Raw genomic sequence first — 25,044 nt, 5'->3', positions numbered from 1 at the left:
CAAGCTCACTCAGCTAACATGTGGCAGAATGAGGACTTACACTCCCGTCTCCATGATTCAGAAGCTGTCAGTGAGGAGGCTGCTGCCACAGCCATGGTCAGGAATGATGGTGGTTTCACTGGTTATGGAGCAAGGAGATGTGTGGGCTCAGGAGAGGCACTGATGATAGAACTGATGTTCCACGGACTTGGGGAGGGATCAGAGACAACTCCCAGCTTCAGCCTTGATCAACTAGGTGGACAGTGATTCACATTCACCAAGATGAAGAAACGGGAAAAGCAGATTTGGAGGGAAAAAAATCATTCATCTAAATTTGATACATTCTACTTCAGTAAAAAAAAAAAACAAAAAAAGAGAGAAAGAAATGGGTTGATTAAATGAAAACAAAACAAGATGATTCCATGCCTAGAACTCCCACTGTATGCCACCCCTCCTTCAATCCCAACATTCTCACACCCTTCGCCCTGCTTCCTTCCAGCGTCCTCATGTATACCTGTCCTTTCTGAACCTGGGGCCCTCCAATATCCAATGCCAAGCAGATTGCGTTCAAGAGAACCACCTAGAGGACACTGTCCTTGGCCACACCATTCACCACCTCACCCGTGCTTTCTCCTTCTCAGGGCAGAATTCCCTTCATCTTTCTAGTCCTGAGACCATTCTCTGCGTGCAGAGCTGGTCTATAGGTGTGCAGCCTCTGCAGTTACACAGGGCCCCACACTCAGAAGGGCCCACCTTCAGTTTAATGCTCCTCTGTTGCCATCTTGAAGTTCCTAACATATTAAACAAAGGGCCGCACACTTTCCTTTTGCACTAGGTCCCACAAATTATATAGCGGGTCCTGCACATATGTCTGCATCATAATGAGGCAAACCAACGTGCGGCAGCCTTTCCCATCTGTGGCAATGAACCTCATTTCCATCTAGGAAGTCCAACTGCTTCAAATCACAGGGAGACAAAGCAAAAAAAGAAGCTCAATTCTTCTGTTTCTATGAAATACAGTTTTATGTGTAGTTTTATGTTTCTTCCTGGATAATAATTTAGGAGGGAACCCTGAGGAACAGGATACAGAGATAACAAATTATGGGCCATTAACTGTGGCTAATTATTTCTTTATGGCTTAGAGTGGAGGCACATCTGAGTTACTCTGGCACTCACAGTTCCAGAAGGGAGGGGCTGCTTAACTACAACATAGGGCCAACATAGGGCCCATGGGGAGACGAAGGGAGAAGCCATTTAGTGCAGGCTCGGCATCCCCAGTCCAGAACCTGAAACGTTTTGAGAACCGACATGCTCAAAGGAAATGCTCATTGGAGCATTTTGGATCTCAGATTTTCAGATTAGGGATGCTGAACTATTAAGTATAATGCAAATATTCCAAAATCCGAAAAAATCCAAAATCCAGAACACTTCTGGTCCCAGCATTTTGGATAAGGGACACTCAACCTGTAATCTCAGCCTGGCTTCTGAAGCATAAAAGCATAGCAGCATCCAAGCATGCAAATAAACTTATGTCCAACCCAAAGGTCTAGTATCTGGTTTGACTTTGTGGAAGAAAAGGATTTCCTATTTCACAGAATCCTTTTGTTCCTCACCCTTTCTACCCAGAGAGAGAGAGCCGCTTAGCATAAGTCATGGAAGGATGACTGGGGACTATCAGAACCCTCAAGAGAAAGGTTTGTTGGTCTGGTTTATGCTACATTTAGAAGAAGGCCCAGGACTGTTCCTACAGTCTAGACTGGAACGAGGACTCAGGGTAGGGGTGGGGTGGGTAGTGGATGGAGAAAGAGGAGAGTAACCAGGAAGAAAAATGGGTACCCAGGTATCCTCTGAGGGTGACTCGAAAGAGATCAAAAAGCAACTGACTGAAAGTCAAGAAACACTTTTGCCATCACCGTAATCCATGAATGTTGAAGACTGACTGAGCAGGCTGTTTTCTTTCTGGTAACGGACAGTTCCTTCTAGACGCGGCAGTTACAATTCCATACTGTAATATGTTGGATAATGAGCCTTCCACTGGGTCTAAAATTAGGACTTTGACATACAAGAAAAACGTCTTCAGGCTTCAGGTTTTCGTTATCTGGTTTCTTTTGGATACTTTTTGCTCTTCTATCTTTCCTCCAGAAAAGACCAAGCTGACCCACTCACTGTCAGCACCAAGAATGCTGTAAGGGTACTGAAGACAAATTGTGCTGGTTTGGGAATAAGATAAAAGAAGACAAACTCCTCTTTCCACAACTATGTGCTAGCCCAGAAGTACCCTGGCCACTTTAGTCATTTATTTTACCTCATTTGACATTGATCTATGATATGATCAACATGACTCACCGGTGCCTAGAGATTCTCTAACTTGTTTTTCCTGGCCCTGCGCCCTTCTCAATACCCCACACCCCAGACTTACTCCTCCTCCTTGTTACAGCTGGCTCGTGGGAAATGGGACTGGCCTGGGGCTCTCTAGAGTGGGCGGAGCTACCTCTCTAGCAGTGCTCTCGAAAGTGGCTATTGTTTCTGAACTGAGAGCTTTACAATGAGCAGACACTACATGCACTGTTCTTCTGAAGATTTAATTCCATGTATCTGGACATGGCCCAAGAAGGCTCTTCCTTTAGCATGGTTTGTATGCTCATGTTCCAGTCTTCCTATTTCCTACCTGGAGAACTTTTGCTCTTCATTGATCCATTCATTCTTGGTGTGCTAATTTGTGTTTCAGCTGTGCCAAAATTAAGGTTTAGGATTATCTTCTAAACAAAAAGGATGACCTCCTTCTCCTGCGTCTAGACCCTAAGGCATTTCCCTGCTCACTAATGGGATCAAGAGTATTTTCATATGTTTATTGGCCATTGTGAATTTTTCTTTTTTTTTTTTTTCTCTTCTTACAAACAGAGGTATTATTGCATTTGGTCCACAGTTGTATTTCACATTATCTCATGGAGCAGGGCCCCTGGGTGTTGGTCCTTGTGCAGTACTTGGCGGGGCATGTGGCAGGGGGAGATGCAGCAGTATAGCTGGTCAAGCCAAGAAGCGGGGAAGGAGGGCTGGAGGCTCCTTAAAACCTACTGAGGGGCTGGGCGCAGTGGCTCACGCCTATAATCCCAGCACTTGGGGAGGCTGCGGCGGGCAGATCGCCTGAGGCCAGGAGTTCGAGACCAGCCTGGCCAACATGGCGAAACCCCGTCTCTACTAAAAATACAAAATTTAGCCAGGTGTGGTGGAGCACCTACAGTCCCAGCTACTTGGGAGGCTGAGGCAGGAGAATCCCTTGAGCCCAGGAGGTGGAGGTGCGGTGAGCTGAGATCACCCCACTGCACTCCAGCCTAAGCAACAACAACAAAACCTACTGAGGCCACAGTGTGGGGAGTTAGTATGGACAGGGGGTCAAGCTTAGCCCTCACACCTCAGAATTCCACTTCCTTGTACGGGCCTCACTTTCCCCACCGGGCCCCAGGGCAGGTCTGAGGGTCTGAGATCTGTTGGTCTGAGGTTACTAGGGAAATCCAGCCACTTGGGAGCCTGAGATATTTAGCATTGTGGCCAGGCCCCGTTTCCCAAGGGACTCATTTCCCAGCACCCTCTCCACTGTCCCCGCCTCATTCCTAGGGGGAAAAAAAATGTATGTTTCTTTTGTTAATACATCCTGAAACTTTAGTAGGTACAGAAACCACAAACTGATCAGCTGACAAAAGGGGGAAAAGGTGAGGCAAGCGGAAAGCTTTGGGGACCAGTTCCCTCCAAGCCCAGGTCTCTTCTCCCCAGCACAGCTCGGCCCACAGCCTGGAGGTGCCAACAAGGACCCTCACCCAACACTTAGCGGGATATGGCCTTGACCCCTTCCCCCACAGCCGGGTGGCTCAGTCCTGCGAAGGACCAAGGCAAGGGAGACAAAAGCCCTGCTGCCTGATCCCATGCCACCACTCACAGACCCTCAGTTGATTGTCAGCACTGAACACGTTAAGAAAAAAAGAGATGAAAACACAGAAAAACCCAAAAACCCAGACGGGGAGATGATGTGGGGAGAGAGCATGCTGCGAGACTCAGTAGCCAGCCTCCTCCTGGTAGTAAGGGGGATATTCAGGGACCTCCCCCGGGCCCAGGCAGTCGCCAGCGCCTGAGGGAGCCCCATCCGCCACTGTGCCTTGTGGGCAGTACTTGGGGTCGTATATCTGCTGGCCCAGGCCAAGACCTGGCCACTCTGGTTGGCGCCCTGTGTGTAACCCTTCTGCAGGGACATGGAAGAGTTCTCACACTTGTCATTTCCCAGCTTGGGGTCATAGATGTGCCGCCGTGGCCCGGAAGCCATCATGCACACCTGGCTGACACACTTGTTTGTGCCCATCTGGACACTGATGATCGAGTGGTCCATGGGGGGCAGGATTTAGTTTTTGGGGTCATAGAAATGCCTCCTCGTGCCATATGCAGTCATCCCTGACTGGCTGGCGCATTTGTTGGTGCCCATCTGCAGCCTGAGGATGCACTGGCCAGCCTTCACGGGGGGCTGCTGAAGTTCCGCTCCTGCTTCTCCAGTACTTGATGCCAGCATCCACCCCGCTCTGCAGCTCCTTAGTCTTGGCCTTCCCTGCCAGGGCAAGAAGAGACACCTGCAGCTGCAACCTCAAACAGGTCGTTGGCCTCGAACAGGTCCACAGGGTTCATGCCGTAGCTGACCATGGTCTTGATGAAGTTGGAGAGGTTTTCTAGCTGGTGCCAGTTCTGCATGGAGTGGTTGGGCTTGGGGACTGAGCCCAGCTGTAGCTTGCTCATGAGTGTGCATAAGAGCATCCCGTCCGTCCTTCAGGCCCTTCTGGAAGTTGGGGCTGATGGAGAGGCCAGTGAGTCCCTCAACCCAGCTGCGGAGCTCTGCCTCCTTCTGGGGGTCATATTTGGACAGAAGCCAGTTCTTGACCTCAGCCAACAGCCCGTATGAGGAGGTGCCCTTGTTGAACTGCGTGGAGCGTCATGGCAGACGCGGCGGTGGGATAGGACTGGACAGGATGGGACAGTACCTGTGAATCTTTTGTTCTTATCTACCCACTTTTACTGGGTTGCTTTTTCTTACTGGTTTATAAAAACCATTATATATTGGAGCTTTGAACTTTTTATTAAATGCAATGTAATCATAGGCTTGTTTAAACTGAATTTTTTAGTGGCATCTTTGTCAGTTACTAAGCTACTGTCTCTCGGCTTCCAACCCACCCTTCTATATTCAGCTCTGGGATGCTGGAACTGAAACTGCGAAACTACAGTCCTCCGTAGCCAGCTGGCCTTCTGATAGGTCCTGCCAACAAGGGGAGCTAGAGAGAGACTCGAAGCCAGGGGGAGGGTAGAAGGAGTTGCTCCTTCCTGTTTTGCTTGATGCTCCAGTCAGTGTTGTTCCAGCATTGGCTTCTTACCATGAAGGGAGCACTTGGTTCCAGTTTCCAGCCTCTTGCAGCAGTCCCAGAATGATCCTCATTCCAACCCTTGGTGGTAACAGCTAGGTTATATCTGTGGTAGGCAGAATAATGGCTCTCCAAAGACATCCACATTCTTATTCCTGGAACCTGTTGAATATGTTATCTTAAATTGCAAAAGGGACCTTGCAGATGGGATTAAGATGAGGACTTTGAGACGGGAGATTATCCTAGGTAATCTGGGTAGGACCAATGTAATCACAAGGGTCCTAACAAATGTAAGAGGAGGGCAGAAGGGTCAGTGTCAGAGTGATGTGATGTGTGAAGGATTCAATCAGCCATTAAAGAGGAAAAGAGGAACGATAAGCCAAAGAATGTGGGCAGCCTCTAGAAGCTGGAAAAGGCAAGAAAATGGATTCTCTCCAAGGGCCTCCAGAAAGGAACACAGTCCTGCTGGCACCTTGATTTTGCTCAGTGAGTTCAGCCAAGAATGGCTGTTGAGGTGCTAGGGAGCAGTGACCCCAGGGGCCCTGAGTTCTAGTATGATTCTGCCATTAACTAGCTGGCTTTGGAGATAGCATGGTCCCATCCTGAGCCTCAGTTTCCTTACTCACTGTGTGCTGGGCACCATTATCTCACAAAACAAAGTAGGTGTTGATATTTCTCATCCCCGATGGCTTTAAAGAGGGAAATGAAATAATTAGATTTGTACTTCAGAAACATCACTTGAGCTGTGGTATTAAAAAATAGTTGGCTCTTTCAAGGCTTGGTTCACATTTTCCCTCTTCCACAAGTCCCCTCCCCACCCTGCCTAACCTCTTAGTTGGAGTCATTGTCTACCTGGCGCTCCCCATAAAACAGAGAACTACATATACTGTAAACACCTTGAAATTGGACATCACACGTTTCATCCACATGTGCTCCACCAGGCTAGGTCTATGCCAGGACTGATAAATGTGTGCAGAATTATCCTCTGCACTGAAAAACCATTTTCGTGGGACAGAGGAAGAAATAATTGAGCCACTCAATACTTGTTGCGGACTCAAGCCTTCTTTTGATAAGGGAGTTTATCTGCAAGCCTCAAGGGGTGTACAATTAAGCACTGCAGATGTATTTCCCCTAGCTCTGAAAGGTTCTGATCTGCCTTGAGTACTGATGTTGAAAAGGACTGTCTAGGAAACAGGCCCTGAGGCCAGCTTGGTTTATTGTCACTAGGCTTTAATCATATCCTACAACTTGGAACCTGAGAGGGTTCTTTTCACCTTGCACAATACGATGTGAGCTTTGCCGAGCTGCACTATTGATAAATGGGAAAGAGCAATAGTGACCTGCATTTTCTTTTGAGACTTTTGCCCATTAAATATATTATTCCTTAGATCCAAGCAATTCAGTATTATGGAAATAAAAAGCTTTTGTTGAATACCTGTTCTACAGTTTGAAGAGCAGTTCTCCTGTTTTCATAATTTAGAATAACTTGAAGAAAAAACCCAAAATACCTATTATTATCTATGAAAAGACTGGAAAATTTTTGTGATTTCTATAGAGTCCATAACCAAGAACAGTAGACCTAAGATATCCAGAGACTTCCCAAATAATTTTTTTTTTTTTTTGAGACAGGGTCTCACTTTGTCACCTAGGCTTGAGTGCAGTAGCATGAACATGGCTCACCACAGCCTTGACCCCTTGGGCTCAAGTGATCCTCCTGCCTCAGCTTCCCAAGTAGCTGGGACCACAGCTACAGGTGCACACCACCACACCTGGCTAATTAAAAAATTTGTTTTGGTAGAGATGGGGGGTTGCCATGTTGCCCAGGCTGGTCTTGAACTCCTGGGTTCAAGCAGTCCTCCTGCCTTGGCCTCCCAAAGTGCTGGGATTACAGACCTGAGCCACCATGCCTGGTCCCAAATAAATTTAAAAAGAATTTCACTGGGGATTAGTTAAAATATTCTGGGATTAATTTTTACTAATTTATTATTATTATTCTACCACACTGCCTCTGGTGGTGTGGTGGGGACAGAGTTCGATTGAAAAGAAACAGTTGGGTGAGGTGGCTCACGCCTGTAATCCCAGCACTTTGGGAGGCTGAGGCAGGCGGATCACGAGGTCAGGAGATTGAGACCATCCTGGCTAACATGGTAAAACTCCGTCTCTACTAAAAATACAAAAAATTAGCTGGGCATGGTGGTGGGCACCTGTAGTCCCAGCTACTTAGGAGGCTGAGGCAGGAGAATGGCGTGAACCCAAGAGGCGGAGCTTGCAGCGAGCCAAGATCGCTCCACTGTACTCCAGCCTGGGCGACAGAGCAAGACTCTGTCTCAAAAAAAAAAAAAAAAAAAAAAAAAAAAGAGAAAGAGAAAAGAAACATGAGAGAACTTTCTGTAGTGACAGTCATATTTTATAATTGGATGCAAGGGCTGGGCAGGGTGGCTCACGCCTGTAATCCCAGCACTTTGGGAGGCCAAGGAGGGCGGATCACCTGAGGTCAGGAGTTCAAGACTAGCTTGGCCAATATGGTGAAACCCTGTCTCTACAAAAAATACAAAAATTAGCCAGGCATGGTGGCGCACACCTATAATCCCAGCTACTGGGGAAGCTGAGGCAGGAGAATCGCTTGAACCTGGAAGGCGGAGGTTGCAGTGAGCTGAGATTGCGCCACTGCACTACAGCTTGGGCGACAGAGCAAGACCCTGTCTCAAAAAAAAAAAAAAAAAAACTTGGATGCAAGATACATATGTGAATACATTTGTCAAGACAAAGACTAATTCCAGCAGCAAATTATGGTGATATTATATGTAAGCAAGTAGACAGTGATGGAGGTTACCCTGAAATGGAGCTCAGCCCCTGCCATGCTCACGTGTTCTGTAGCTTTCACTACTGGCCTCTTTATGGCCTCCATTGCAGAGGGCCAGGCTGAGAGGAAAAGATGTTCTGCTCTCTGAAGCTGCTGAACCTGGAAGACACAGGGGAGGCAAGGTAGAACTGTGGAAAATGAGAAAGGTACTAGGAAGCATATAAAAAATAGTAGCTAACATAAACCCCATTCTATATGTGGGTATTTTATTTCTTTTCTAGAAAAATGCTAAAAAATTAGCCTGGGGGAGCAGATCAGAGCCACAGTTCCCAATGTGTGGTGAGGAGGGACCCTACAGGCTCTGAGACTCATTCAGATGGTCATGGGGTCTAAATTATTTTAATAATAATAATAGGCCGGGTGCGGTAGCTCACTATTGTATCCCATCACTTTGGGAGGCCGAGGTAGGAGGATCACTTGAGGTCAGGAGTTCGAGACCAGCCTGGCCAACGTGATGACACCTCGTCTCTACTCAAAATATGAAAATTAGCCAGGCGTGGTGGCGGGCGCCTGTAGTCCCAGCTACTAGGGAGGCTGAGGCAGGAGAACAGCTTGAACCTGGGAGGCAGAGCTTGCAGTGAGCCGAGATGGCACCACTGCACTCCAGCCTGGGTGACAGGGCGAGACTCCATGTCAAAAAAAAAAAAAAGGAAAATAATAATAATAATAATAATAACGGGTTATTTGTCTTTTCACTTATTTTCTCTTTTAAGTGTACAGTGGAGTTTCCACACACTGAGTGACATGTGAGAGCTTAAAAAATTAAATGCAGAAGTTGGTTTAAAAATCCAGCCATCTTCTTTTAAGCCACATATTAAAGAAATTTGCAAAGATGTAAAACAATGACACTCTTCTCATTATTTTTTTGTTGTAGACAATATAGTTGTTTTTCAATAAAATGTTATGTTAATGTGTAATGAGTTTATTATTGTTATTTCTAAATGAGTTAAATATTTTAAAGTTTCTCTATTTTGGGCTGGGTGTGGTGGCTCACGCCTGTAATCCCAGCATGTTGGGAGGCCAAGGTGAGTGTATCACTTGAGGTCAGGAGTTCAAGACCAGCCTGGCCAACATGCGAAACCCTGTCTCTACTAAAAATACAAAAATCAGCCAGGTGTGGTGCCACACGCCTGTAATCCCAGCTACTTGGGAGGCTGAGGCAGAAGAATTGCTTGAGCCCAGGAGGTGGAGATTGCAGTGAGCTGAGATCGCACCATTGCACTCCAGCCTGGGTGAAAGAGCAAGACTCTATCTCAAAAAAATAAAAATAAATAAAAATAAAGTTTGTCCATCTCAATTTATAATATGCTAATTTTTATTTTATTTTATTTTATTTTATTTTTTTAAGAAACAGGGTCTTACTCTGTCACTCAGGCTAAAGTGCAGTGGTGTGATCAGAGCTCAGTGCAGTCTCAAACCCCTGGGCTCAAATGATTCTCCTGCCTCAGCCTCCTGACTAGCTTGGGGTATAGGCACACACCATCGTGCCTGGCTAATTTTTACATTTTTTGTAGAGATGGGCTTTCACTATGTTGATAGGCTAGTCTTGAATTCCCGGGCTCAAGTGATCTTCCTGCTTCAGCCTCCCAAAGTACTGGGATTAGAGGTGTGAGCCACTGTGCCTGTCTAATATGATAAAATCTGATAGCTGTTAAATAAACACAGGATCTTTAGGAGTCCATAGTAATTTTTTTAATTAAAAGTGTTTTAAAAGTGAGGTAGAATTTACATACAGTAAAATGCACAAGTCTTTTTTTTTTGAGACAGAGTCTCACTCTGTCACCAGGCTGGAGTGCAATGGCGCGATCTTGGCTCACTGCAACCTCCGCCTCCCAGTTTCAAACCATTCTCCTGCCTCAGCCTCCCAAGTAGCTGGGACCACAGGCGCCCACCACAACACCCAGCTAATTTTTTGTATTTTTTAGTAGAGATGGCATTTCACCATGTTAGCCAAGATGGTCTCAATCTCCTGACCTCGTGATTCGCCCGCCTCCGCCTCCCAAAGTGCTGAGATTACAGGTGTGAGCCACCACACCCAGTCAAATGCACAAGTCTTAAATGTACAATTCAACTAATTTTTACATATGTATACACCATGAAACCTTCACCCACTTCAACAGATAGACCATTTCCTTCACCCTGGAAGGACCCCTTGCACCTTACTGAATCAATACCTAGTCCACCAGAGGTAACCATTATTTTGATTTCTACCACCATAGATAATTTTGCTTGATTTTGAATGTCATATAAATGGAATCATATACTTCTTACTTCATTTGGCTTTTTTTTTTTAATCTCAGCATACTGTTTTTGAGATTCATCCATGCTGTTCTGCATATTACTATATTTTTTTACTTTTATTATTGCTGGTGGTATTCCATTGTAAGATTATATCCCAAATTGTTTTATGTTTTTCTTGATGGATATTTGGATTTTGTCAAGTTTTTGGCTATAGAAATTAAGTGGCTATGAACATTCTTGTACAAGACTTTTGGTGGACATATAAACTAATTTTTCTTGAGCATATTCCTGGATGTGGAATTGCTGGGTCCTAGAGTTTGGCTTTGTAAGAAACTGCTGGCCAGACGCGGTGGCTCACGCCTGTAATCCTAGCACTTTGGGAGGCCAAGGCAGGTGGATCACTTGAGCTCAGGAGTTTGAGACCAGCCTGGCAAACATGGTGAAACCCCGTTTCTACTAATAATACAAAAATTAGCTGGGCATGGTGGTACGCTCCTGTAATCTCAGCTACTCGAGAGGCTGAGGCACAAGAATCACTTGAACCCGGGAGGTGGAGGTTGCATTAAGCTGAGATTGCACCACTACACTGCAGCCTGGGTGACAGAGTGAAACCATGTCTCAAAAAACAAACAAACAAACAAAACAAAACAAAGGCCAGGCACGGTGGCTCACGCCTGTAATCCCAGCACTTTAGGAGGCTGAGGCGGGCGGATCGCCTGAGGTCAGGAGTTTGAGACCAGCCTGACCAACATGGTGAAACCCCATCTCTACTAACAATGCAAAAATTAGCTGGGTGTGGTAGCACACACCTGTAATCCCAGCTACTCCAGAGGCTGAGGCAGGAGAGTTGCTTAAACCTGGGAGGCAGAGGTTGCAGTGAGCTGAGCTTGCACCACTGCACTCCAGCCTGGGCAACAGAGTGAGACTCTGTCTTGGAAAAAAAAAGAAAAAGGAAAGATCGATAATACTAAGTGGTGATGAGCATGAGTAACAATTGGAAATCTCATACATTGCTGGTAGAAATACAAAATGGTAAAGCCATTTGGAAAAATAATAGGCAATCTCTTATAAACATACTCATCCATTTGACATAGCAATCCTATTTTTAGGTATTTATCCAAGAGAAATGAAAGCATATCCATATAAACACCCGAATGTGAATGCTCATAGTAGCCTAATTCAAAGTAGCCCCAAACTAGAAACAATCCAAATGTCTACCAACTGGTGCATGGACAAACAAACTATGGCACATCCACATAATGGAAAGCTACCCAGCAATGGAAAGGAACAAACAAGTGATCCATGCAACAACATGGATGAATGCACTGTGGTCAGTTGAAAAAAAAAAAAAAAGAAAACACAAAGGAGTACATACCATATGATTCCACTTATATGACATTCTAGAAAAGGCAAAACTATAGGGACAGAAAACAGATCAATGGTTTTCAGGGACTATGGGTGAAGAGAGGAGACTTGACTATAAAGGAACATGAGGAAACTTTTCAGGGTGACAGAAATGTTCTGTATCTTGACATGGTGGTGATTGTATACACTTGCCAAAACTCACAGAATTATATACTTATAAAGGGTAAATTTTACTATATATAAATTATGCCTCAATAGACCTGACTTTTAAAAACAAACATTTCAAAAACTAAGACAAAACCCCTCCAAAAGTCATTACCTTGCAAACAAAAATAATTCCTTTTAAGCACGGCCTGACACAGAATGATGTGTTCAGTGAGAGAAACTGGAAGCAACAAGAAGAAAGGAATACCTCCTAGGTACATGAAGTCCCACTTATATTTTGAAGGCTGGAGAGACCTATGCCAAGACTATAGCTCTACGCATGAACGTATTTATCTTCGAGTCTTTGTGCTTTCCTAGCACTTAGCAAACGATAAGCATTCATGAAATATTTGTTCGAATGAACTTTTGTTTTGGCTGCTGAGAGTCATGTGGCCTAATTGCTATAGTGGTTATGACAATTTGGCTAGTTCCATGTGAGTGATTTGAACTATGTCAAGAGTCCCCAAGACCACCCTCAGGTTCAGTAATTCACTAGGAGTCACAGGACTCTGTTAAACTTATGGTTATGGTTTATTATAATGAAAGGATACAGATTCGAATTAGCAAAGGGAAAAGGCATGTAAGGCAAAGCCCAGGAGAAACTAGGCATAAACTTTCAGCTGTCCTCTACTAGTCTCACAGACAGTGTTGAATGCTCTGAGTAATGATGTGTGACACGTGCAAATTGCTGCCAACCAAGGAAGCTCACCTGAGTCTCGGTGTTCAGGATTTTAACCAAGGCAGTCATACAGGTATGCAGCCCCTGTGTCAATGACCTTAGCTATCAGTCTCCAGCTGCACAGGTCAAACTGATACTGTGTGGACCAGGATTTCAGACATACAAAAACAGGCACTCACCATAAATCACATTGTTAGCATAATCTACCTGGACAAACAGATGCAGTGTGGCCCAAGGCCTCAGGCATACAAAGACGCTCTTATCAGGCAGGATAGTCCAAGCTTCAGAAGTTATCTCCCAGAAGCTGGTCAAGGGCCAGTCCATTATTTGGAATATGCAGGGCTTGAGTAACCCAAGCCTGCTGATTTAATGCTTTATTGCACAGACTGTATCAACATTTTTAAACCAGGCTTTGTGAATAGCTATATATTCATGTGCATGTGATATATTCCTGTGCATGTGAGGGCATATAATTCTCTCAAAATTCATATCTCATAATTTCTGTTTGTATATTTTTTCTAGGTAAAAGATGTTTCACAGCTTTTGACAGATTATCAAATATCCCACAACTCAGAAAGATTAAGAATCTGGAGGGATGTCAGCAAGAGAGTAGAATAGGAAGCTACAGACCTTGGTACCCTAAAGAAACACTGGGCTGGGCATGGCAGTTCACACCTGTAATCCCAGGACTTTGAGAGGCTGACATGGGAGGACTGCTTGAGCCCAGAAGTTCAAGACTGGTCTGGACAACACAGTGAGACTCATCTCTACAAAAAAATTTAAAAATGAAAAATAAACTAGCCAGGCATGGTGGTGAATACCTGTAGTCCTAGCTATTTGTGAGGCTGAGGGAGGAGAATCGCTTGAGCCCAGGAGTTCGAGGATGCAGTGAGCTATGATTGTGCCATTGCACTCCAGCCTGGGTGACAGAGTGAGACCCTGTCACTAAAAAATAGACAATTACTTAACAATAACATGCAGTTTAAAAAGCCTTTATGAGAGCTCCAAAAACCAAGTAAGAAGTCACTGAGGCCGGGCACAGTCACTCACACCTGTAATCCTAGCACTTCAGGAGGCTGAGGTGGCTGGATCACCTGAGGTCAGGAGTTCAAGACCAGTCTGGCCAACATGGCGAAACCCCATCTCTACTAAAAATACAAAAATTAGCTGGGCGTGGTGGCGCATGCCTGTAATCCCAGCTACTCGGGAAGCTGAGGAAGAAGAATCGCTTGAACCCAGGAGGTGGAGATTGCAGTGAGCCAAGATCGCGCCACTGCACTCCAGCCTATGTGACGGGAGCGAGACTCCATCTCAAAAAAAAAGAAAAAAAAAAAAAAGTCACAGTACCCCATGCAAGTGCAAAGCCAAAAACAGCTGCATGGAAACAGGTAAGAAGCCATTGCCTTCACTCATGATAGTCCTTTCTTCACAAGCCAGCACAGCTCAGTGTAATCATAAAAAAATGCCCAACTCATGGCTTCTCCCATGGGAGGGAATGAAAAGAATGGAATATATATCTAATGTTCCAGTTTTTTTGGGATACTTCCCAAGGGACTGGTTTCTGTTTTGTGTGACTCCGAATGCTGACAGAGAACCAGCATACTTTGGATACATGGGGGCCCTTGAGACAGCTCCGCAGCTTGTTGCAGCACCGGAAAACCTGCAGTACTGCAAACCCAATGGAAGCAGCAAGAAATTATGAGCTCCTGATAAAAACCAGCAAACTCTTCTAATTGGGAAATCACATGCACAAGCCCAGAGAGACACATCCCCAGAGAAGGTCTGAGAGGCCCACAGAATCTCTAGCTGGACTGATTGATGAAGTTCTTCTGCTGTATGAAGTCAGTCTGTAAAGACTGGGAGAAGTTGCTGTTTTTGCAAATGCTCAAATTCCAACAAGAATTAATAAGGCATATGAAGAAACAGGGAAACATGGCCCAATCAAAGGATCAAAGTAAATCACCAGAAACTGATCCTAAAGAAATAGAAGCCAGCTGTGTGTGGTGGCGCATACCTATAGTCCCAGCTACTTGAGAGGCTGAGGTGGGAGGATCCCTTGAGCCTGGGAGGCACAGGTTGCAGTGAGCCAAGATCATGCCACTGCACTCCAGCTTGGGCAACAGAGTGAGACCCTATCTCAAAAAAAAAAAAAAAAAAAAAAAGAGATATAATAAATAAAGAAAATAATTCACTAGAAAAGTTCAGCAGCAGACTTGATCAAGCAGAAGCAAGAATCAGCAAAGTTAAACACAGGTCATTTGAAACGATCAAGTGAGAGGAGCAAAAGAGGAAAAGAATAAAGGAAAATGAAGAAAGCCTAAGAAACTTATGGAACACCATCAAGTAGGCCAATATATGCGTTATGGAAGTTCCAGAAGGAAAAGGGAGAGAAAAGAGCACAAAGAGCTTATCTGAAGAAATAATGGCCTAAAACTTCCCAAATCTGAGAAAGAAAATGGACATCCAAATTCAAGAAGCTCAGCCAGGTGCAGTGGCTCATACCTGTAATCCCAGCACATTGGGAGGCCAAGGCAGGCAAGCAGATCGCTTGAGCCTAGCAGTTTGAGACCAGCCTGGGCAACCCCATCTCTACAAAAAATACAAAAATTAGCCAAGTGTAGTGGTTCACACCTATAGTCCCAGCTACTTGGGAGGCTGAGGTGGGAGGATCCCTCAAGCCCAGGAGGTTGAGGCGGCAGTGAGCTGTGATCAACATCACTGCACTTCAGCCTGGGCAACAGAGCAAGATCCTGTCCCCCCCAAAAAAAAAAAAAAAAAAATTGAAGAAGCCCAGAATATTCTAATCAGAATGAACCCAAACGGACCCACAAGAGATGTGTTATAATAAAACTGTCAAAAGTCAAAGACCAAAAGAAAATCTTGAAAGCAGCAAGAGAAAGGCAACTCATCACATACAAGAGAGCTCCCATAATATTATCAGTGGATTTCTTAGCAGAAACCTTACAGACCAGAAGGGAGTGGATGAATTGGATGACACTTTCCAAGTGCTGAAAGAAAAAACCCAAAAGGGTGGGCATGGTGGCTCGTACCTATAATCCAAGCACTTTGGGAGACTGAGGTGAGAGGATCATTTGAACCCAGAAGTTCAGGACTAGCTTGGGCAACATATAGGGAGACCCATCTCTATACATTTTTTTTTTAAAATAAAAATCAGCTGGGCATGTTGGCATGTGCCTGTAGTCCTCATTACTTACACGACTGAGGCAGGATTGCTTGAGCCTGAGAGGTTGCAGTTGCAATAAGTCATGATTGTGCCACTGCACTCCAATCTGGGTGACAGAGTAAGACCCTGTCTCAAAAAAAGAATAAAAAAGAAAAACTAGTAACCAAGAACACTATATCTAGCAAAACTATTTTTCAAAAATGAAAGGAACTAAAGACCTTCCCAAATAAACAAAAGCTTAGAGAGTACTCACCACTAGACCTGCCTTATAAGAAATGCTAAAGGAATTCCTTCAAGTTGAAACTAAAGGATACTAGATAGCAACACAAAAACATATAAAAATATAAAGCTGTCTAGTAAATATATAGACAAATACAAAATCCTATAATACTGCAATGGTGGCATATAAATAACATTTAATTCTGGTACAGAATTAAAAAGGTAAAATCATAAAATCATAAGAATTAAAAAGGTAAAATCATAAAATCATAAGAATTTAAATCATAACTTTAAAACTATATTAATGATACAAATATAAAAAGATATAATTTATGAAAAAGGGATGTAAATGAGTAGAGTTTCATATGCAATTGAAGTTAAGTTGTTGTCAGTTTAAAATAGATTGTTATAAGATGTCTTATGTAAAACCCATGGTAACCACAGAGGAAATACCTATACAAGATTAAAAAAAAAAAAAAAAACTGGCCGGGTGCGGTGGCTCAAGCCTGTAATCCCAGCACTTTGGGAGGCCGAGACGGGCAGATCACGAGGTCAGGAGATCAAGATCATCCTGGCTAACACAGTGAAACCCCGTCTCTACTAAAAAATACAAAAACCTAGCCGGGCGTGGTGGCGGGCATCTGTAGTCCCGGCTACTCGGGAGGCGGAGGCAGGAGAATGGCGTAAACCTGGGAGGCGGAGCTTGCAGTGAGCTGAGATCTGGCCACTGCACTCCAGCCGGGGCCACAGAGTGAGACTCCGTCTCAAAAAAAAAAAAAAAACTGAGAAAGGAATCTAAGCATGTCACTATAAAAAATTAATGAAACACAAAGGAAGACACCAAGAGAAGAAAAAGGGGACAAATTAACTATAAGACATTAAAAAAGAGAAAGAAATGGCAATAGGCAGTCCTCTATCAGTAACTGCTTTAAATGTATATAGATTAAACTCTCAAATCAACAGACATAGAGTGACTGAATGGATTTTAAAAACAAGATCCAACTATATGCTGTCTACTGGCTCACTTTAGACATAAGGACGCACAAAGGCTGAAAATGAAAGGATGGAAAAATATATTCCATACATATAGTAACCAAAAGAGAGCAAAGGGGCCACACTTATATCCAACAAAATAGACTTTAAGTCAAAAACTGTCACAAGAGACAAAGAAGAACATCACATAATGACAAAGGCATTAATTCACCAAGAAGACGTAACAATTATAAATATATATGTGCCTAACATAAGCACATCCAAATATAGCAAACATTAACGGAATTGAAGGAGAAATAGTAACACAAAAATAGTAGATTTCAATAACCCATATTCAACAATGGGTAGAACAACCAGACATAAGATCAATAAAGAAATGAAAGATTTGAACAACACTTATACCAACTGGACCTATACAGAACAGTCCGCCCAATAACAGTGATAATGGTGAATACCCATTTTTCTCAAGCATACAGGAAACATTCTCCAAGACAGATCACTTACTAAGCCACAAAACAAGCCTTAACAAGTTTCAGAAGACTATAGTCATACCACGTATCTTTTCTGACGACAATGAAATAAAACTAGAAATCAATAGCAAAAGGAAAACTGAAAAATTCCTAAGTATGTGGAAATTAAACAACACATTGGAATAACCAATGGATCAAGGAAGCATTCACCAGGGAAATTAGAAAATACCTTGAGACAAATGAAAATAAAAAAGATCAAGAATCTGGCCAATGATTCCAAGGATGACCAAGTTTAGTGAAAAGAATGAGATTTGTAATAAGTTGACCTGAGTTTGAATCGCCAACTTTACCACTTACCGGTTGTGTGTCCTTAGACAAATATTTCAAGCTCTCAGCAATTGTTTCCTAGCCGGTTTAAAAATGGGCATAATCATAATTTCCTCATAAGATTGTTGTAGGATCAAATGAAATAACACATTAAATGGGACCTTATAAATTGGAAGGCTTGAATTGTCACTATTTTTTGCCCTCTCTGCTGCATTTCAGCTCTTACTTTCACCCTAATTGTGGTTATTGCTCAGGTTCTCTATGTCATATGTTGCAGCTGGAAAATAGAATTTCTTTTTTCTTTTCTTTTTCTTTGAGACAGAGTTTCACTCTTGTTCCCCAGGCTGGAGTGCAATAGCACGATCTCAGCTCACCACAACCTCCGCCTCCCAGGCTCAAGCGATTCTCCTGCCTCAGCCTCCCAAATAGCTGGGATTACAGGCATGCACCACCATGCCCGGCTAATTTTGTATTTTTAGTGGAGACGGGGTTTCTCCAAGTTGGTCAGGCTAGTCTGGAACTTCTGACCTCAGGTGATCCCCCCGCCTCGGCCTCCCAAAGTGATGGGATTACAGGCCTGAGCCACTGTGCCTGGCCCAGAAAACAGAATTTCTTACCCACAAGGACTGTTCTCTTCTTACAGTTGTTAATGCTCATGTTACAAAGAGCAGAACTTAGAACATTAAACCAAGATTGTAAAACTTGATTGAGTCCTGGATTTGCTATACATAATGTGTAGTCTGCACTGGTCCATAAACTTTTTTTTCTTTTTTTTTGAGATGGAGTCTTTCTCTGTTGCCCAGGCTGGAGTGCAATGGTGCCAGCTTGGCTCACCGCAACCTCCGCCTTCTGGGTTCACATGATTCTCCTGCCTCAGCTCTCAAGTAGCCGGGATTACAGGTGCATGCCACCATGTCCAGCTAATTTTTGTATTTTTAGTAGAGACAGGGTTTCACCATGTTGGTGAGGCTGGTCTTGAACTCCTGACCTCGTGATCTGCCTGCCTTGGCCTCCCAAAATGCTGGGATTACAGTCGTGAGCCACCGTGCCCGGCCTGGTCCATAAACTTGTAAGTATTTTCTCATTTGTGAAAAAGCAAAAGCAGGCTAGGCATGGTGGCTCACACGTGCAATCCTAGCACTTTGGGAGGCCGAGGCAGGCGGATTGCCTGAGGTCAGGAGTTCAAGACCAGCCTGGCCAACATGGTGAAACTCCATCTCTACTAAAAATACAAAAACTAGCTAGGTGTGTTGGTGCATGCTTGTAATCCCAGCTACTTGTGGGGACTGAGGCAGGAGAATCGCGTGAACCCAGGAGGGGAAGGTTGCAGTGAGCCAAGATCGCGCCACTGCCCTCCAGCCTGGGCAACAGAGCGAGACTCCATCTCAAAAAAAAAAAAAAAAAAAAAAAAGCAATCTGTGCGTTGCCTGTCTCTGAGGGTGGTTATGCTGATCATCTGAAAACATGTATGGGAAAGCATGCTTAAAATGTGATTATTATTATTGGCCCATCTGACATGTGGTAGCAAAATAAAGATTTAAAAAATATGTCATAAATATACCTCAGCCTACAAAGATCAACCTTAAGTGGACATCTTCAAACAGAATATGTAGGGGCCAAGGGAAACTTCCCCTTTCCCCTCTGAATGTTTACTGAAAATCAACTGACTAAAGGCAGATTAATAGCAGAAAAGGCAAACAAATCTGTTAGCATGCATCGGGAGAAACACAGAGTGATCACCACACCACGGGAAAGGGAGATGAGGAAGTGTGGATGATGTTGGGGGGATAGTAAATGATTTTTAAGGGACTTCAATGGACTTGAAGAACATATAATGACCTGGAACAAAGTCCGTTGGGCCCACAGAGCAGACAATGGTTTGTGACAAAAGTCTGTCCAGCTGTGTTGATAGACTTCAGTCTTTCTTCCTGCAATACAAGTTCAGTTAATGAAAACTCAGGGAAGGGACCAGAGGTAATTATTTTTTTCTTTGGTGGGTCCAGACTTTAGGTAGATAAGGAAACTTTATCCTGTGCTTAGTGAGACAGAAAATTAGGAGACAGTAGTTGGGGGCAGTAGGCAGGGGAGGTAGAAAAAGAGGGGAAGATCAGAGAAACCTTGAGAAACGACTTTTTCAGTTCAACAAGTCAAAGCACTATATTTTAGGGCATCAGTTTCCGAGCACTGGCAGAAAAAAGTTGGTTTATTTAATGAAGACCAATGTCACTAAGAACTTTAAAGACACAGTGACAATGTTACCTAGAATGTTTCATAAAAGTTCTTACAATCCTTTTAAACTTCCCAAGTGAAAATCTTTCTCATTTTTCTGTGACTATTCTGAAACTACTCTCTCTAAGACTCCAGGATCACACTTAACCCTCTCTGAGCAGATGACCCCTCTATAAAAGGGGAGATAATATCCTTATACTCTCTCTCTTTCATCTGTCCTATAACACCTATACCATATCAATACATCCTTAGCACCTTCAATCCTGCCTGTGTCAGAAAATAAAGGCCCTCTAATTGTATACAAGGCAGGTCTTCCTGATCAAAGTCCCTCTTGCTTCCTCTAGGACTTTATGCTCTCAGTTACTCCCCACACTATCCTATATGCAGACACTCCTTTGAGACAAGGTTTTTCTCAGTATACAAATATGGGCAAGTCTCTCCAAACCTAATCAGCCTTGCATTTTTTTTTTTTTAACTTTACTTGGTTAGGGAGGATACAATAATTAAAATATGCTTAGAAAAAAGTGGTGATACACAGTTTAAATTGGAAAGAGGGAGAGCTAGAAGTGAGTTGGTTGGTTTGGATGCCTCTGTAGTAATCAAGGTAAGAAGGAACTAGGATCTGAGTTGGAATGGTGCCAAGAGAATGAAAGGAGAGAATATTGAAAAAAAAAAAAAATTGTGTAATTAATACTGACACGTCCTGGAAACTAAATGAATGTGGGATAGAAGGAAAAAGAAGAACAAAATAGAATGTTTTTCAAGCAGAGATTTCTATAGCCACACGTAATAAAGAATATAGACTTTACAAAATTAGTTCAGGGAAGTCACTACAGAAACAAATGACAACAACAACAAGCCCTAGGGCAGAAAAATATGATTTTCAGATTATTATATGATTTCCACATTATATTACTTTAATTTTGTTTCTTTTTTTTTTTTGAGACAGAGTCTCACTCTGTTGCCCAGGCTGGAGTGCAGTGGCGCGATCTCAGCTCACTGCTAGCTCCACCTCCCAGGTTCACGCCATTCTCCTGCCTCGGCCTCCCAAGTAGCTGGGACTACAGGCACCTGCCACCACGCCCGGCTAATTTTTTGTATTTTTAGTAGAGACAGGTTTCACCGTGTTAGCCAGGATGGTCTCGATCTCCTGACCTCGTGATCCGCCCGCCTCGGCCTCCCAAAGTGCTGGGACTACAGGCGTGAGCCACCATGCCCGGCCAAATTTTCTAATTTTCAACAAAATTATAAGACATAGGAAAAAAAAAAAACCAAGAAAGTATGACCATAAACAGAAAAAAAAGCAGTCAAGAGAAATAATCTCTGATGTTGGACTTAGTAGACAAAGACTTTAAATCAGTTCATATATATATTCAAAGAACTATAGAAAACCATGGGCTAAAAACCTAAAGGAAAACATGAGAATGCTATCTTGCCAAATGTAGAATATCAATAAAGAGAAAGAAATTATTTAAAAAAGAACTAAATAAAAGAAATTATTAAAAAAATAACTAAATAAAAAATATAAATTCTGGAGTTAAAAAGTATAGTAACTGAAATGAAAAAATCATTTCATTTCAGAGGGGATCAACAGCAGATTTGAACTAACAGAAGAAGCAATCAGTGAATGTGAAAATAGATCATTTGAGGTTATACAGTTGAGGAGGAAGAGGTGGAGGACACGATCAACTGTATCCATATATATGCATAATGAAAGTTCCAGAAGGAGAGAAGTCAGATAAATAAGAAAGAATATCCAAAGAAATAATGGCCAGAAACTTCCCAAATATAGAGAAAAGCATTAATTTACACATCCAGGAAGCTCAGTAAACTTCAAATAGAATAAAATCGGAGACCAATATGTAGATACATCATAATCAAATGATTGATGGTTAAAGACAAAGAGAAAATTTAGAAACCAACAAGCGAGAAGCAATTAATCACATACAAAGAATCCTCCATAAGATTAATTCATTTCTCCTTGGAAACCATTTAGGTCAGAAGGCAGTGGGATAGCATATTCGAGGTCCTGAAAAAAAGAAGTACTGTCAATCTAGAATTCTGTATCTTGAAAAACTATCCTTCAAAAACAAAGGAGAAATTAAGACATTCCCAGATAGACAAAACTTGAGAGAATTGGTCACTAGCCGACCTGCTCTACAAGAAATACTACAGGGAGTCCTTCAGGCTGAAATGAAAGGAAACTAGACAGTAACTCAAATCCACATGAAGAAATAAAGAACACTTTGGTAAAGGTAAATATAAAAGATAACATAAATGTATTTTTTGTTTGTAACTTTTTTATTCTATCTAATTTAAAAGACAATGGCATAAAGCAATAACAATAAAGTGGTGTTAATGAACTTATAATGTATAAAGAGGTTTATGCATGTTAAAAAATAGCATATACGGGCTGGGCGTGGTGGCTCCCAATGTACCAGTACGTTGGGAGGCCAAAGTGGGAGGATTGCTTGAATTCAGGAGTTTGAGACCAGCCTGGGCAACATGGTGACACCCTGTCTCTATTAAAAATAACAAAAATTAGCTGAGTGTGGTGGCACATGCCTGAAATCCCAGTTACTCAGGTGGCTGAAGCATGAGAATGACTTGAATTTGGGAGATGGAGGTTGCAGTGACCTGAGATCATGCTACTGCACTCTAACCTGGGCCACAGAATGAGACCTTATCTCAAAAAACAAACAAACAAACAAACAAAAAAAAAAAACAAGGCCGGGCAAGGTGGCAAGGCACGGTGGCTCAAGCCTGTAATCCCAGCACTTTGGGAGGCCGAGACGGGTGGATCACGAGGTCAGGAGATCGAGACCATCCTGGCTAACATGGTGAAACCCCGTCTCTACTAAAAAATACAAAAAACTAGCCGGACGAGGTGGCGGGCGCCTGTAGTCCCAGCTACTCGGGAGGCTGAGGCAGGAGAATGGCGTAAACCCGGGAGGCGGAGCTTGCAGTGAGCTGAGATCCGGCCACTGCACTCCAGCCTGGGCGACAGAGCGAGACTCCGTCTCAAAAACAAACAAACAATAAAAGATACAGGAAGGGACAACGAATGGCGCTACATAGAAACAAAGTTTTTCTATAATAAATTCATTTTGTAAAATAAATTCATTCAATAAATTGTATTAATCTGAACTAGATTACTACAAATTAAGATGTTAATTGCAATCACTAGGAAACAACTAAGAAAATAACTTTAGGCCAGGTACAGTGGCTCATGCCTGTAATTCCAGTATTTTGGGAGGCTGAAGCAGGAGGATCGCTTGAGGCTAGGAGTTTTTTTGTTTTTGTTTTGTTTTGTTTTTGAGACAGAGTCTTGCTCTGTCACCCAGGCTGGAGTGCAGTGGTGTGATCTCGGCTCGCTGCAACATCTGCCTCCTGGATTCAAATGATTCTCCTGTCTCAGCCTCCTGAGTAGCTGGGATTACAAGCGAGCACCACTGTGCCCAGCTAATGAGGCCAGGAGTTTGAGACCAGCCTGGGCAACATGGCAAGATCCATCTCCACAAAAATTTTTAAAAATAAAGTTAACTGGTTGGACATGGTGTCTCATACCTATAATCCTAGCATTTTGGGAGGCCGAGACAGGTGAATGGCTTTACCCCAGGGGTTTGAGATGAGCCTGGGCAACAAGGTGAAAACCTATCTCTACAAAACACACACACACACACACACACACACACAAGTTGGGCATGGTGGCTCATGCCTGTAGTCCCAGCTATTCGGGAGACTTAGTTGGGAGGATCACTTGAGCCCAAAAGTTCAGGACCGTAGTGAGCTATGATTGAGCCACTGCACTCCAGTCTGGGTGATAGAGTAAGACCTTGTCTCCAAAAAATAAAACAAATTGCCCGGTGCAGTGGCTCATGCCTGTAATGCCAGCACTTTAGTAGCCCGAGGCAGGCGGATCAGAAGGTCAGGAGTTTGAGACCAGCCTGACCAACATGGTGAAACCCCGCTGTTACTAAAAATAAAAAATTAGCTGGGTGTGGTAGGACGCACCTGTAATCCCAGCTACTTAGGAGGCTGAGGCAGGAGAACTGCTTGAATCCAGGAGGGAGAGGTTGCAGTGAGCCAAGATGGTACCACCGCACTCTAGCCTGGGCGACAGAACAAGACTCCGTCACACACAAAAAAAATAAATAAATAAATAAGATAAAAAATAAAAATAAAGTAAATTTTCAGTTGGGCATGGTGGCTCATGCCTGTAATCCCACCACTTTGGGAGGCCAAGGCAGGTGAATCACTTGAGGTCAGGAGTTCGAGACCAGCCTGGCCAACATGGTAAAACCCTGTCTCTACTAAAAATACAAAAACTAGCCAGGCATGGCAGTGCGCACCTGTAATCCCAGCTACTCGGGAGGCCGAGGCACCAGAATCACTTGAACCTGGGAGGCAGAAGCTGCAATGAGTTGAAATCATACCACTACACTCTAGCCTGGGCGAAAGAATGAGACTACGTCTCAAAAATAAAAAATATAAATAAATAAATAAAATAAATCTGAAAAGAAAATATCTTTAGAATATACAGGAAAATAAATGACAAGAAGTTAAAATGGCACATTGGAAAATATCTACAAAAAAAAGCAGTAAGGGAATAAGAAATAAAAACACATAAGACGCCGGGCGCGGTGGCTCACGCCTGTAATCCCAGCTCTCAGGGAGGCAGAGGTGGGAGGATAGCTTGAGCCCAGGAGTTCGAGACCTGCCTGGGTAATATAGCGAGACCCCGTTCTCCACAAAAAGGAAAAAAAAGAAAAAAAAAAAAAACACATAAGACATACAGAAAACAAATAGCAAAATGACAGACATAAATCTAACCATGTTAGTAATTACATTAAATGTAAACATAAATGGATTAAGCACTTCAATCAAAAGGCAGATAT

The 25,044-nt window shown here is 43.3% G+C and overlaps 1 protein-coding gene and 1 pseudogene across 14 annotated transcripts in view; both read right to left on the bottom strand.

Moving 5' to 3' along the window:
* LOC144331832 (uncharacterized) overlaps positions 1-25,044 on the bottom strand; it is a 71,289-nt gene that overhangs the window by 33,885 nt on the left and 12,360 nt on the right. For 6 of the 13 annotated variants that reach the window (XR_013399379.1, XR_013399381.1, XR_013399380.1 and 3 more), the window contains exons 2-3: positions 8,206-8,334; positions 41-231 (exon numbers count right to left, since the gene is read on the bottom strand). Coding sequence is in view for 4 of the 13 variants with exons in the window: in XM_077950236.1 (XP_077806362.1) it covers positions 41-54 (14 nt within the window). In the remaining 9 variants the exon portion in view is untranslated. Of the gene's footprint in view, positions 1-40; positions 232-5,384; positions 5,535-8,205; positions 8,335-15,939; positions 16,035-25,044 lie in introns of all 13 variants that reach the window. The other 7 variants (XR_013399385.1, XR_013399384.1, XR_013399382.1 and 4 more) reach the window with 4 other exon arrangements.
* Positions 2,815-4,948, bottom strand: LOC100428022 (calponin-2 pseudogene; annotated as a pseudogene). Its single transcript, XR_013398850.1, has one exon. The product of XR_013398850.1 is annotated as a calponin-2 pseudogene (transcript).

This window comes from Macaca mulatta, chromosome 10, assembly GCF_049350105.2.
Source record: "Macaca mulatta isolate MMU2019108-1 chromosome 10, T2T-MMU8v2.0, whole genome shotgun sequence".
In the NCBI taxonomy this organism is placed as follows: domain Eukaryota; kingdom Metazoa; phylum Chordata; class Mammalia; order Primates; family Cercopithecidae; genus Macaca; species Macaca mulatta.
The sequence above is the reverse complement of the archived record's forward strand: the minus strand, read 5'-3'. Positions and strand labels throughout refer to the sequence as shown.